The sequence below is a fragment of the Nesoenas mayeri genome (genome assembly GCF_963082525.1).
Source record: "Nesoenas mayeri genome assembly, chromosome: 4".
NCBI classification, from domain to species: Eukaryota; Metazoa; Chordata; class Aves; order Columbiformes; family Columbidae; genus Nesoenas; species Nesoenas mayeri.
In genome coordinates this window covers 71005393-71021041 of record NC_137540.1, presented here as the reverse complement: position 1 = coordinate 71021041, position 15649 = coordinate 71005393, and the positions used below count along the sequence as shown (strand labels likewise).

Sequence of the window (15649 nt, the reverse complement as noted above, 5' to 3'; positions counted from 1 at the left end):
TGGCACTTCACTTGTAAAATGATGTATTTAACAGCTTATGAGGGCTATGTGGAAAGACTTGACATCATCAGGCACTGGTGCTACTTTCTGTCTTTCATAATCGGGCCCCAAAATGTCAATTTCTTTAATTATTTCTCATAATGTAGAGTGTAGTGGTCAGAGACATTACACCACTGTCATATTGCTATTACAGCACTGCATACCAGTCTGTTAATAAAAGATAATCCAAGTTTAATTAAAAAAAAAAGCACTAAATTTGTTTTTCCTCTCTCAAATGCCTTTTCTGTACTTTCTGTCTTAGTGGTTTACCTGTCCTTTAGAAAGTCCATTTATCAAAATATATTTTAGTATATAGTCATAGGTTGGTGGCTGTTGAGGGGCTGACAGCTGCAAATGACATAACTTTTAAAATCCATATTTATTGCATATATGGACTGTTTTCTGAAATATTTCTCTGTACTTTTGAATCTGAGAGGAAGGATTCCCTAACATTTTGTCCCTTATCGAATACAACTAACATCTTAGACAGTGAAATTTTTATGTTCTCTAACGCCCAATTAAAAACGGTCATCCTCTGTTGATTTCTTAGCACTTTTACCTCTTATAGGTGCTGTGATTTCTTGAAATCAAAGTTAAAACATAATAGGCTAGTGATGGATCTTGATGAGGTGTGATTTTTCACCTCAAGCAAACACCCATGGGACTCACTCCTCTCAGAGTTTGCTTCATTTGGTAATTGTTATACTGCATAGGATGTTTTATTTTCTTCCATAGGAAGTATTTTTATTTTCTACCAGGAGACTATGAAATATGTAAGCCCATAAAGAATGTTTCAATAATTTTCATACTGGTGTTGAAGAAACAACTGGATCCACATTCCTGTCTGTAAAGTCCAGTATAGCAGTTCCCAGTTCATCATGATGGATTGGGTAATTCCACACTAAGGAATTAACTCAGTGTTTGGAAGGGATTGATTATTTTTGTTTGATTATAAATACCATCCAAAAATAATTCTTGTACTTAGGCACTAACATATATGACCTCTCTTTCCTTCCAACCCCTCTGGAAATTTCTTTGCGCTGGCTATGTTGACCATGTGAAAGTTCAGGGTGATAGAACATGTATCAGTGATGTTCCTACACATCTCAGTGCAGCAAGTAATAAATATTGATCAGTGCTACTGGGGAGGGATGTGATAGAGGTATAACTTTATGGGGAACAGCAGCTGCACAGTGGTTAAAATAGAAGGCTGAGAGCCAGGTCTTATCAGTTTATCTTCGGCTCTGCTGTAATCTTCTTCTTATCATTAACCTTGCGTTAGTCCTTCCAGTGGCATGCTTCCCTCCCCCAACCCTAAGCAATTTAGAATTGTTGAAGATGGAATTTTGGCCTATGTTCTTGGGTGGAGTGTTCATACCACCTCGCTTTTGGCACACACTGTACGTGGCTGAGGCTCCCTCCGTCATCTCTTTTACAGTCCAGAGAAGAGAGGTAGATGTCAACCTGACCTTCTTCTCATTCTCACTCCTAACTTGGGCACTGGAGTTAGGTTTCTAAAATAAGTACTATTTCAACATCTTTGTTTGTCAGATAACCATTAAAATCACATAGTTCTTTTCAATGTTTATAAGCTTACTATAAGTAACTAATGATTTATTATTATAAATAATAAATTCAATACAATTGTTATAAATTCAGGTAGACTGATTAGTGTTATAAATGAAGCCTTGCCTTTCAACTCTACAAAAGCACAAGATTCCCCCAAAAGGCCAGAACAGGTGGATGCTAAAAAATATGTTTCTTGAGGAACCTCAATACATGTGACATCCAGTCCGTGCCTGCAATACATGGGCAGTGAGCTCTTTTAACAAGGACTGTCTTTTCTGCTGTGTGTGAACAATGTCTAATACACTGGGAGGCTATTTCTAAGAAATCCTTAATGTTATCATATCATGGTCCAAGAATAAATTTAAAAATACTGGGAGATATTATAAGTTTGTTCGAAGTTTAGAACAGCTAATTGGTAATTGCTGTTTTTTTGGTGCTACTATTTCATGCTCAGAAAGTGCTGGTGACAAGGCAGAAGTGTAACCACTCCTCTTGTTCTCTGATTTCTTCTCCCTTTCATCCCCTCCAGTAGTAGATCAAGAATAAAACCACAGACTGGTGCCTGTGGTGCAGAGCTCCCGGGGCTGCTGTCTGTGTGTGCTGAGGCACTCTCATTAAAAAAGTAACCTCAACAACAACAACAAAGAAGGAAGAATTGTTTTCTTACCCCCAGTGGAATGGAGACCTGAGGGCAGGGTGGGAGGTCCTTGTGTCTGGAGGAGTCGGCATGGCGGAAGACCTGTGATTGCCCTTGTAATGTAATTGTTATAATGGCAGGCCAGGGAATTGCAGTGGTTCAGTGAAAACTCCAGCCATTTCTCCTTGTGGTTCTTTGTGTGGTTACAGCAGGAGGTGGAGCATCCCTATGTGTGGATGTGCCATGGCTGAGAACATGTCTCAGATGACCCTGTGAGCTCTGTGGGTAGCGATAGACCACAAGGGGCAAGAGAAGAACTAAAACTTCGGGAAGGCTTCTCCCTCCACACCTTTATGGAAAGTAGTTGGGGAAGAAGGAGGAAAAAGAGTTATAAAGTAGGTGCAGATCTCAACCAGATACAGAGTCATGGGGACAAAGAAGGAGAGGAGGGAGACGAACATGGTATGCCCAGGTCTCATCCTGCATGGACTCAGAAGAGCTCCATGCATGACCCCAGGAGAGCTTCTAAGTTCTTCTGTATATACATAGCCAAGAGAGAATTTTTTAGTCTTCGAGTTCTCCTTTTTCACAAACATCCTTTTCTGTTGTGCTTTTTTAACTCTTATCGATCATACCATATTAACAGTAACAGTGAAGGAATCACTAAAACTCTCTTTGGGAACTAGATGAGCCAACTTTGGCAAAGGGATTTGTAAAATCTCTGGTTCAGCCATAGTCAGACTATTATAATTTTAGATCTTCCAAAGATTCTCTAAGGAAATATGTGATCCCTTTGCATACCAAAGCTTTTTAATGGAGCCCAAACAATAAATCACAGTAGTCTTTAGTGGTCTGAAAGAGTACAGAGAAGGGATGTGTCTATGTTGGACTCCTATCATAGGTTGCAGTATTAAGAAGGAATTGGTGGTAAGAGAGTTAGCTCAGGTGCCAGTAGGAGCTTATGCACAGCAGTGCTATTTTCTCTGTGGGCTGCTAAAACTCTCCAGAGAAGTAGGACAGGTTTGCCTGCGCTGTTGGAGCTAGATTGGAATCAGCTCGTAAAATAAACTGGCTCTGATACATCCATGCTACCCCATAGTCCCTCCTTTATTCATTCTGTGAAAGTGAGTTGAGTCTTCTTTGGTCATTATGTAGTCACTTCTGATATATGTTCACCTGTTTGTTGAGATGTGGGATGCAGCAATAACCACCAATTAAGAGCTTTGCCACCTACAGGTAATAGGATGGGCCTATACATCATCATAACTTAAAAATGTGAGTTACTGATATTACCTAGAGACAGAAGTCTTGTTTCTTCAAACCCCAGCCAGGGCTTTGCTCTGTAGACTGCAGAGTCTTTCCAGTGTTTTGGGGGGCAGCTGGGCTGCGAATGTTTCTTTTGCAAAGCACCCTGCTTACAGAGAGATTCCCAGTGCTGGGGCTGAAGTGAAATACATGAAAAATTTTGCATGAAAACTTTCATGAAATCGCCAAAGCTGAAAATAGCAAAAAAAAAGCCACTAATGCAAACATTTTTTTTTATTTTCAGGAAATTCCAGTATCGATACCTCTGGTTATTTCTGGCCCAACTGGAGCCAAAGGCAGTAGGCAGTAAATACTTCAGTGCCTGTTAGAGGCAAATTCTCTGCCAGTAACCTTTTCGTTTGTGTTGGGTTTATTTTGTTTTGTTTTTTGAGAAAAGTAGAGTGTTCCTTGGCTATGTGCTCCTCTGAGTGGGTTTCTTCTTTTTCCTCTTGAGGGGTTTTGTTTGGCTGGGCCCAAGGAGAGGGGTTTCCTTCATGAGATCCTTTTTCGTCCCTTAAAATATTCCTCTTTCCTTTGCTTTCACTGTGCCCTTCCAAATTCTAAACACATTTCCTGTCTTCTCATAGTGTCAGTACTTATAATACAGTAGGTGACACTGTTAATATAGTAGGCAGGTTAAGGAATGGTGAGGGTGAGGTGAAGAGTGGATGGAGGAACTATGAAAAACATTCAAAATAGTATCTAAGATTTACACCAGATTAGTGGGATGTGTTCATTGGAGTTTTGTTCTGTCTGCCTCTGGTGGAAAGGAGGGGTCAGAGAAGTGGTGTGCTAAATTAGACCTTAATGATGTGGGGAAATTCATAATTAGTCAAGATGAGGACTTTGCGTCTTAATCTTCTTCATTATTTCAAATCAGCCTTGGGATTCATCTATGGATCACCAGTACCGAGGGTCCTTAAGCCATAATTCAGACCTAGCAAAACCACCAAACGAGCTGAAAAATCACAAGATCTCAAAAATCAGTGTTTTGTTGCTTTCCCTCCAAGCTTTTAACATATATTTGTGCAGAGTTCTTCTTTACAATCACAGATGTTAAAAGTCATTATTCAATCACAGAAAAAATTAGATTGTCAAGTAGTCACTTGCCAGGATCAAGGCTTTCCAGAAACATCCCAAGTAACACAAGATGAGTAATAAAATCCTGACAGCTGGCAGTGGTGGCTTTCACATGGAAATCATGTGCTAGCCAGTAGGTTGGGATGTGTTTCCCTGGCCATTGGGGGTTAATACTAGCTGAAAGTCTAGTGAAACCTGGAGTGTTAATCCACATTAAGAAGATCTGGGGAAAGCAAGTGCCTTAATCCTCACAAACCCAGTGATAGAGTTGTTACTACCTGCATGTATACGGCATGGACCATTCATATGGGCATCAGATGAACCAGTCGGGATAGCAGAAGACTCACTAAAAAAAAGTACAGAATGATCTTTCCCTTGTGTTTCCCCCTAAATTCCAGCAGCTATTACAGCAAATCCTGAATTTATCTGAGATAAACTGCAGAGCTCTACTTTTTTTTTTCAGAATGTACTTACTTTCATGTGTATTTATTTTCTGTCTACTGCATCATCAAGACTAGTGAAAAATAAGTCAAATTGCTTCCTGATCTGAGTTTATGGTGCGTTCCCACCCCTCGGTTTTACTGGTTGGGCTCAGCAGAACAAATTCTGATTTAACTCTTTAGAAAGACACAAGACCCATCTCCCACAAGCAACTGGTATTTTGTCTCTCACTAGACACCTGCAGCAGTGAAGGACGTTGGGGAGCAAATATGATGTACAAATATGATGCATCTGGGTAAACCAAGAGTCGCTGCTTAAAGCCGGAGTTCAGAGAGATCTCTTTCATTCATCCATGGGAGAAGGCCTCATTATAATTGTTCAAGCCTGACTGGATTACATCACTTTCCCCCTCATTTCACCCCCTCTCTGCTTGCCTCCCTCCTTTTATTTACACCCCTTGTTCGGCGGTGTTGAGCGGGGGCTGCCTTAATGATGCATGCTGATCGCTTCATTCCCCATCGCCCCCCCCATCGCCTCCCCCAGCTCTTTGAAGTGTGCTCAGGTCTCAGGCTCCAGTTCAGAGGTCACTTTGTTTATTTATGCAAAGCTGGCTCATCTGTGAAATGGGGCTTTCAAGGCCCCTGACATCAAAGACTCCAAAGCTGGTCCTATCAAGTCAGAGCAGGGACGGGCCTTGCATTATAACAAATTAAATCAACTTTGTGAATCATAGAGAAATATTACGGCTAGATTTTTGCTTCAGAAATTGGGCTGTTGTTTTGACTTGGGGATGGACGCTTAGGACGTAGTGTTGGCCTGAAAACAAGTTATACCCATTCAACTAAAACCCAAAGCCTTCATGGAGAGTCTGTGGGTAAATAAAATTTGATCCTGGCTTGGTAACAATCTGTGAATATTTCTCATCAATTTCTCTCTGAGCTGGACCATTATGCAGAATTTTCTATTTGTTATAAATTTTAAGAGGGAATAGAACAATTCTGCTGTGGTGATAAACGGTAACTATGCCCAGCTTATCTGGCACTCTTTGTCTCCAAAGTGCTTTGTCAACGGATGAGGTTACATACAGAAATCCCTTTTCTGCAGAAATCCTGCCTGCTTTGGGACTGGGAATAGACCAAAAAGACCCATGGAAGGCAATACATGTAGAGAAAGGACAATTTGGCCCTTTATGTCAGCACTTAGAATCAGGGCCTCATACACTCAGACATGTCAAGCCTTATGTAAAAACAAGGCTGTGATTGCCCCTTTCAGCCCCACCACACACTTCCCCAGTGCCAACATCTCAGTCCTGTGAGATCTCAGACCTAGAAGCCAGCTTGGAACAAGGTCCTGAAGCAAGAGAGAGGCAATGGCTGGAGAGCAGCCGGAGATCACACCACTGGGACGACATTCCCCAACAACAAGCCAATGCCTCTGGATCCATGCTGGCCCCGTCTTGTATGGCCAGGTGCAGTATTTGGAGGGGAAAAGGCTACACGAGTTTGTCTCGTGTATCCAAGTCTATCACCTGACATGATATCTGAGCCTTCCACTTCAGGTTTCTCAACCAGCCAGCATGCTTTGTAACACCACGGAACCAAATTGTACAGTGAGGACACCTAAATCATGTATGTATTTTCTTAGCCTCAGATACTCGTGACATAAAATTAGTCAGTGCTTATTTTTCAAGGCAGGTTTTCCACTTCATCTTCCAACTGGCTGCTCTCCTAAGCCTGTGATACTGTCCAAGAAGTCCAGTACAGGATGACCTTCCAATATAGGTCACAGAAAAGGGAGCTTGTAGGAAACTTCAGCAGCCCATCCTCCTTAGCACTGCCTCTTGCGGTAATCTGCTGGCAGCAGAGCTGGCAACGCTGCAGAGCTGGTGCCTGCTGCCCTTTGGCTGCAGGCTGATTTTTTTGTATGTACTTATCACCCTGACCTGCCTGCCTCTGTGGGAGGTGAGAAGAGTACAAGTAAGCAATCGGCTTATTAGGTCATTTTTGAATATGGCTAAGACTCATGTGATTTCTGCTACTAACTCATCATTATGTATACTTGTCATACATACCTGAATGTGGCTTATTTTTTCAGGTCAACTTTCTGTCTAATAAGAATATTGCCAGGCCAGTTGCATTTGTAAAGCTTGGGGTGAAATGCAAACAGCAGGTCTTCAGTTCTGGCAGTATTAACCAGGCTTCAGACCCCAGGTTTGGCCTGAAACAGATGCCTCTGAACTTTCAGGAAATTTGGCTTTACTTTCACTGTCATAGATCCCTCTCTAGGAAGGAACAGGCTGACCAAAGTGTGTCTGTGATACAGAAAGATATCCATCCTTGCTAGCACAGGGACTAGAACAAACCGCAAACGTGTTTCCCTACCCTAGAAAACAACTTGTTACAAAAATTTTAGAAATCAAGGAAGTTCTTCAAAACAGAGAGAAACAGGTTATTTCCATGCAGCCACAGTACTAACTTTGGATGGGGCAAATGGAAGTCAAATCTTGGTGATATCTGAAGTACAGACAGGGGAGGGGTCTTCCATCCTAGGGATGTTCCTAAGATATCTGTCTCCCACAGTGCAGTTTCACTTTATGTAATAATAAACTCATTTTTGGCTCTCTGAGACCACAGTTCAGAGCTTAAGATGCTCACCCAAGGTGCAAAAGGAGAGGTTCAAATCCCTTTCTGAATGCAGCAGAAGAGGAACTTGACCCTGGGTCACTCACATCTCAGGTTAACACTTTATCTCACTGGCTATTCTGCTGCCTCACTCACACTTTTAAGCTTGACCAGAGTTTCCTGGACTTCAGAGAATCTCCCCAAAATGAGCTTTGCTGAATTTCATCCAATTCCTGGATTTCATGAATGAAGTTTTTTTTCATATAGTTCTCAAGCATGAGTTTGTTCAAATACAGTCATGCCGAAGGTAGGAGCAGAATTCGCTGCATGTTGCTGTAACATTCCTCACCCAGCATGGGGATGGGAAGGAGTAGTTTTGTTCTACATGAGTTTCCATGTTTATGGCATTTCCCCCACTCCCCGAGACTTTTGCTATGTGTTGTTGTTAACATCACCACATTCCTAAAAAAGACAAAACTGGTTCCAGTGGATCTAAACCAAATTCATAAATGCGTGCAGTTATTTATTTCAGCCTTGCTCCCCCACCAAATTATCTATTTCATAGGCTCAGCATGGTGGCATTAGTTATCCTGATCTCTTCGCCACAAAATGATTTTTTTCTGTGTTTGGCGGGTTACTCCGCAGGTTTGTGATTTGACAGGATAACAACCAACGAAGCATCTTCAAAGGATCAAACAGATTCTGAGCAATTTTACTTACATCAAAAGCTTGGCAGCGAGTCAAGAGGTGTTGAGAACCCCAGTCAGTCCTTGTGTGTAGGCAGGAGGAGCGCACATGGGCTGACATACTGTAACATGAGGCAGGAGGCAAGGGGAGGATATGCTGCTCTTTGTACATCAAGCTGAGTAGGATTAAGATAAAATTGACAGAACATCACCGCTTAAATGTCTTAACCACTTTTAAGATATTCGGCAGTTAACAATGGAAGGAATCCTATACCTCTGGCTGCAGTTTTTCTTTCTTCTCCGTTACTTAATACATTTTTCTGATCGTGCTAAGGGATTTAGTAAGTTCTTTCTCAGAAAGCGTCCAAGATTTCATTCGTAGCACTACTGATACTTATGTGAAAAACTGTACAAATGCCAGAAGGGAATCAATTCAGTATTTTGACTGAAAGGAGACAATCATCCATATGCAAGCCATCATATATAATGGGTATATTTGTAATCCCTGCGTTCAGTTTGCCACAGCTGTAAAAATATATTTGTAAAATGCAGCACGTGGGTTACTTGTCTGCTTTGCAACACAGGCTGCAGGCCAGCCTCGGCACAGACCGGGCAGTACGTTTGCACCATGCACGGGCTGATGTTCCATGCTGCTTCCCTGTGGCTTGGGCTGGGAGCTGGCTGGACCCCGGGGAAAGCCTTCGGGTTTCCAGCGATGGATGGAGGGGGAGAAGGAGGTGGGAAGGGGCAGTCAGCTGGAGGGAGCTGAAGTAAGAGCACAGCACACTGCTGCCCTGAAAGTTTTCTTTCCGCCTCGAGGTGACAGCTGCACATACCGCCGGGGGAAACTGCTGAAGTAACCACAAGGAGAAGGGAAAAATCTGCCGGGGTGAGGGGGGACAAACCCATATGGCATTGCAGCCGCTCTGCATAAGGGACAGCGGCAAACGAGAGCGGAGCATGTGTCGGCTTAAAATGCTGAAGAGACGGGATGATTTTCCAAAATAGCGGAAACTGGGGTGAGGATGGGGTTAAACACACATTCTTCTCACACAGAGACTTCACACAAGTTTACATGATAAACGCTGTTTAAGCACAACCTAGCTTCTGAAACTGTAAACTCACCGTCCCTGCAGGTTTTTAAACTGAGATCGGACATGGCACTTAGTGCCATGATCTAGTAAATGGACTGAAGTTGGACCAAGGGTTGGACTTGATGATCTCTGAGGTCTTTTCCAACCCAGTCGATTCTGTGTAAAGAGCAGTTCAACTATTTGTACATTTTCGAGGCGGGGGTGGGGACATGCTCATGTATAAGCTCGGATAAGTTTTTCCTCTCTGCCACAGAGATTACAGCAAGAAATTTCCTCTCTTTTGCTCATGAGATGTTTTACTTACGGGTTTTAGGAACTGTGCATTTGAAGGGATTCATTCGTTGTGTCAGGTGTTTCCAATTCTCTTGATTTGTTTACTTTTTTTTTACACCATTGTGGAGCAGTTCCCAATTGAGGTGAACGTTCTTCCCAGCCTTCACTTGACTTATCACTGAAAAGCAAACTTCTTCAGCATTTCAGTACACTTTAGCTACAAGCTGAGTAGCTCTTGATCAAGATCTTCACCTCAAATCCAGCTGCTGTATGGAGCTGCTCAGACTGTAGGGCAGGGAAGTGGCCTTAGAAGAGCCACACTTTGCTGTGCCTTCACCCATAAGTGCCCAAAGTCCCTCAGGTGGACCTCCATCCTGGTGTGGTGCATTGCTATAAGAGGATGCTCTGAGCTGAGAGCTTGTGCAGTGGAGGAGGAAAAAGCTTCACATCCAGGCACTGCAGATGTGTGAGGCCACTGGCACCACCTGGGTTGTGGAAGGAGGCTCGGGGAACTGCCTAATGCCCTTTTGGAGACCTTGTAGGTGGCCATATCACAGTGGGAATTTGAGGTGGGATCTGCTGGAGGGGCGGGGCTTTCACCTTCTGGGGTGAAACCTTATGGTTTTGTGTGGGTTTTGGTTTTTTCCCCCGTCTTGGGGATTAGACCTTTTCAATTTGATATTACTTTCTCCAGCCATAGCTTTGCATTCAGTAGCCCTTGAGGGCTCATTTGACCCCAGACCTGCTTGTTCTCCTGATTTTATATGGAAACTGAAAGGAAAATTAGTGGCCCTAATTCCACTGCGTGTGCTCTGTGTGACTGATCACATAAGTCTTCCCCCACCTCCTAGGTTTAATTAGCTTTAATTTTGATTTATACCATCATTTGCATAAAAGGTACAACAGATCAGCTCCTCCTAGGGAACACCAACCTGTAAACATAAACAAAGAGGCTTTTGTCAGCTATTAATGGAAACATTGATTAATCTCCCATTGCTTTGGTAACCTGCTGAAAAGCCCATAAAGCAGCGAACTAAATTGTGCATAGAACTGGCCAAGCTGTAAGTGCTGGGATGTGGATGCCAAATGTATGTTGAGTGTGTTTCAGCTGCTTGGCGCCTCCAGGAGGAAATGCAAACTTGTTATCATGCTGCTGCACTGCAGGAGACCTTCTTAACATCTTCTCTTTTCTTTGCAGATGATGCCAGCTCAAGAAAGGATAGCCAGGCACCTGAAGGCTCCAATGGTGAATATGAAGATCATTCTGGGAAGCAATGGGGTAAGGAGCAGAGTACGGTTTTTATTTTCCTCGGTTCTTGGTTTAGTGCTGTTCATGTGGTACAATTTGTGGTTGAGAAAGAAAAAAGGAAAGGGAAAGGGAAAGGGAAAGGGAAAGGGAAAGGAAAAGGGAAAGGGAAAGGAAAGGCAAAGCGACTGGAGTGAGTTCTCCCTACAGATGGTGAAATAATAGAGCATCAGCTGAACGCGTCGGTGTGAATGGATCCCATCCAAGTGTCCTGTGAAATGCAGCCTATGGTCCATTCTAGGGCCCCTTGCCATATACCCCAGCATGGTTCTCCCTTGCATTTGTTTTTGTGGGCACAGCCAGCATGGTTCTCCCTTGCATTTGTTTTTCTGGGCACTGACTTTCTTTTGCATGTGCAGCTATTACAGCTTTCATAGACTGTCTATAAAAGGCATATTGACTTTTACAGCAATTTTTCCAAAAGCCTTCAGTGCCAACATAACACTGCTCCCATGGAGGGCAAATGTGAGGTCTGACTTCACTTCAGGAGAACTAACATTAAGCCAAAGCTGAGTATTTTTTTAAATTACCATCTCTTTTAGGCACCTGCATGAACTTCTCTAAGCCCTGGACTGTTCAAGCGTAGGATTTTGATGCTGTTGCAGAGCTTTGGGGAACTACTAAAATCTCACTTGGAGCAGGTTCTGACTCACCTCAAGACTTGCAGGTCCAAAGTTTGGTCCAAGCACTCCTTGAAGGACAATATGTTGTCAGGCTGATGCCAAACAGCTTTTGGCCACTACTTACAGGAGTGTGATGTGAGTTTATGACCTCAAGGGATGAAGCACAGAATTTCCATTTCACTCTTGCAGTACATCCCTCCTTTTAATTTCATAATACAGAGGTGACTTTGTACCACATTCATGGCCAGGGCGTAACCTCATAGCGGTGGTAGGGGTGGAACCTGTCAAGCTTTCACCGTTTCACTTGAGCTGAGGCCAGATTTCCTCAGGAGCTGGCAAAGAAGGGACGTGGCGTGCTGTGGTGTAGTCCAGTCCACACCTGGAAGAGGCAGTGCCGTAACAGCTTTGAATTACAGATTTGTCTGAGATTGAGCTTGCTCTGGTAGAGGAAGCTAACCCTTACTGATTCTGGAGAAGGATGACAACATTTTAGAGCTAGAAAAAGGGTGGCTTAGGTAAATTAGAGGCCAGGAGTCCAGGAGGGATTCAGCAGCTTGCAAGAAAAGCTGCTATCTCTCCATTCTTCAGTACCATGGTGGAGATAGAAGCAAAAACTAAATGCCATGCTGGATGTTCTCCTGGTAGAGCTGGTCCATGATGGATCAATAAGAAAAAATAGTATTATGAAAAAAAGGTGTAGGCATTGAGAATCTCATATCAGATTGTGTCTTGCTCTGTGCTGCCCTGGTCCAGTTGTTCTTTGTACTGCAGAGCGTTCCTGCACCTCTGCTTTTCCCCTTCCATCCCTCCTGTCTCCCCTTCCCAGTCAGGGAAGTGGCTGGGGCAGACCATACACAGACAAGCCTTTTCCATCCAGCAGTGGTCACCAGCAAATTGCTGCTGTGGGTTATTGTGGAGAGAGGGTCAGTATGTGTCCTGCAGGTCTCTGGAGGATAACGGGTGAAGGAATAGTTTGTGTTTGCAGAGTCCTGGGCCCTAGAGAAGTGAGAGAGGAGAAGCATGGTGTAAAAAAAGCTCCACTTCACTTCCCAACTAGTGTCATGGAATGGTATCATTGGGGAGAAGTCCTGTCCCCATCAAGAGCAGGAAGCTGATGGGGAAATGATAAAATACCCCCATGAACATCTTCCCACAACTGGCTGAGCTCTTATCCAAAAGACTTGAAAGTATTTCATTAGTTAGTTGTATCATGATGCTTTTTGTATAAGTTTCGTGAAAGCTCGAAGTGGTACTGTCACTGTGTGGAGTTAATTGTGGTGGATTACGTTGGACTACATGTTTTAGCTAACCACCTTGCTTTGTATGAACAGCATCCGACAGGAGCTTCTGTAAGCTAATCCATGCACCTCGAGGTGTCCCACAGTGAGAGGAGACTGTGCAGTCCTTCCCAGGTCTTTGTGCTGACAGCCTTGTGTTTAATTTCATTTTCATTAGCTTGGATAAATCTTCGTGGTAAACAGCATTTCATCAAGGAACCCCTAGACAACACTCTCTCTTTGTCTCGTCCACTTGTGTTTTCCCTTCCTCTTGTGTGTGGCATAATTTATACTGTACAAATGTGCAGTTCATGTTTATGAAGCAAACGCCAAGTGATGTGGAGGAGAACAAGCATGTGAAGTATAAATAACACAGAGGCACTTTGTAATGGCCCTCGCTGGCACTCCAACAAGCAAAACTTCTGTAAATGGTACAGATTTGGGGACAGACATTTACTAGCACCCACTCAAAAGAGAATTTTTCTGCCTCTCTCTCACGCTGCTGCTTCTCCTTCTTTCTCCTTTGTGCTTGCTGGGTCCTTTTTCTCTCTTATGTGTGTGTCTCTGTCTTTTTCCCCTTTTTTGTTAACTGGCTTTTCTAAACTTGTCCAATTCAGGCTTTTGTCAAGGAAACATTCAGGACTGTGTAAATGGGATCTGGTTTCAGCATATTGCACACAGCCTGGAGTAGCTTTTGAGACTGCATAATCACTTAACCTTCTTTAAAAGGAAGAAGAAAGAAAGACAGAAAGAGCCAAAGAAGTTTAGCTTTACCTGTAGTTTGGTACGTATCTGGGCAACAATGTACGAGGAGTGAATGCAAAACTCCAGACAGATTCATATGAGTCGCAGTGGGAGGAAAACCAGAAATGTTACAGGCCTGCTTTCTTGGGAGGAAAGAGCGTTTCTGTCTTTCAATGCCCTTATGAGCAGGAACATCACCAAGTCTTTCTGAAATATTGCTGAGGAAGCAGGAGAGAGGTAAGGGAAGGTGAGAGCTTAGAGTCACTCACTTGACTTTTCAGTTTGCATGGGTGATGTGACTGTCCTGTCTCCAACCTGCTCTTTGATATGTAAGTCCCAGCCCAGGAATCCCATCCAGAAAGGATCTACCCCTACCTGGATCTGCAGTTCCTGGTCTCAGAGTGAATTACTGCCATATTAGAGGATAATCATAGGTCGGTTCAGCCTGGAGAAGAGGCCTCATTGTGTTCTACAGCTTCCTCACTAGGGGGAAGATAGAGCAGGTGATGATCTCTTGTCTCTGATGACCAACGATAGAACCTGAGGGAATGGCACGAAAATGTGCCAGGGGAGGTTCAGGTTGGACATGAGGAAGAGGTTCTTCACCCAGAGGGTGCTGGAGCACTGAACAGGCTCCCCAGGGAGGTGTCACAGCCCCAAGCCTGACAGTGTTCAAGAAGCAACTGGATCACATCCTCTGACACATGGTGTGAACTTTGGGATTGTCCTGTGCAGGGACAGGAGTTGGACTCAATGATCCTTGTAGATCGCTTACAACTCAGGACATTCTATGATTCTGTGAACTGTTTAGACCCATTTCACAGCTGGTTCTTAACCTCTCCTTGTATCTTGCAGACATTTACTCGATTTCCACAATGACAGCCCTTATCAGCATGTCTCCCTCAGCTCAGACATAAACTTCAAAATGTCATTGCTCACAACGTGCAGCTATGACAGGGTTAATTGTCTTTTTGGGAGGGTGATTGTTTCTTTCTTTCTGGGAGGGGGCCTTCTCTTGCAGCAGACCCCCAAGGGAATACCCAGCAATTTAGGCACCATGACCTGTGGAGTGGGTTAGTATGTCACACTTGCTGCTCAGCTGTCACCGCAAGGACTTTCAGTGCCAGAGTTGCTCCGGTTCATTAGATTACACATGAAAGACTCTGTGTGGAGAGTAAAGCATTTCTGAGCAAGAGTTTGAAATAACATGAAATGGCTGGGACCCAAAATTACAGCCAAAGGGAGCAAGGGAAGGCTGTGGGGGCAGATGGTTTCCCCTGCAGAAAAGGACTCTGAAGAGAGGGGTATGCCAAGGGGTGTCCTCTTCCAAGAGGGAGGGATGTTGGGCAAGGCTGCAGGGGTGAGGACTAAGGGATATGTTCACAGACCTCAAAGGGCAATGGCTGCATTTCCCATGTGCTTGGAGAGAGGAAGCTGCAGATCAGGCTGCGAGAGTTGGGGTGTTCATTCTGGAGAAGAGAAGGCTCTGGGGAGACCTTATTGCGGCCTTTCCGTACCTAAAAAGAGCCTATAAGAAGAATGGAGACAAACTTTTTAGAAGGATGTGCAGTGACAGGACAAGGGGTAATGGTTTTAAACTAGAAGAGGGGAGATTCAGGTTAGTTCCATATCTTAACCCATGATTCTGTGCACCAGCAGCTATTGCTTCAGCTTCTCCATTTTTGGGATGGACTGGTGTGATATATCCTCTAGTAGCAAACTCAAGGGGTTTTTACTGGATCTTTCCTTTTGTTTGTTTGCTTCTTTGGGCCTTTCAACGTGAATGCTTCATAAATTAATGGTGAAGGAATTGTGTACATGTAAGTTCAGATCAATGTGCAAATGTCTGGCATACTTCTAAGACTTCCCTACATATTGAAAAGAAGTTGTCTCTTCCTAAGTCCCATTATAGTCAGTGAGAACTAAGGGGCAAAACTTCTTCAGAAAATGAAGC

The 15649-nt window shown here is 43.6% G+C and overlaps 1 protein-coding gene across 1 annotated transcript in view; it reads left to right on the top strand.

The window, feature by feature from the left end:
• The window catches only part of FGFRL1 (fibroblast growth factor receptor like 1), a gene marked incomplete at both ends in the record, with an annotated part of 176591 nt that overhangs the window by 152259 nt on the left and 8683 nt on the right, over positions 1-15649 (top strand). The window contains one exon of the mRNA XM_080344456.1: positions 10944-11024. Coding sequence (XP_080200582.1) covers positions 10944-11024 — 81 coding nt within the window. The remainder of the gene's footprint in view (positions 1-10943; positions 11025-15649) is intronic.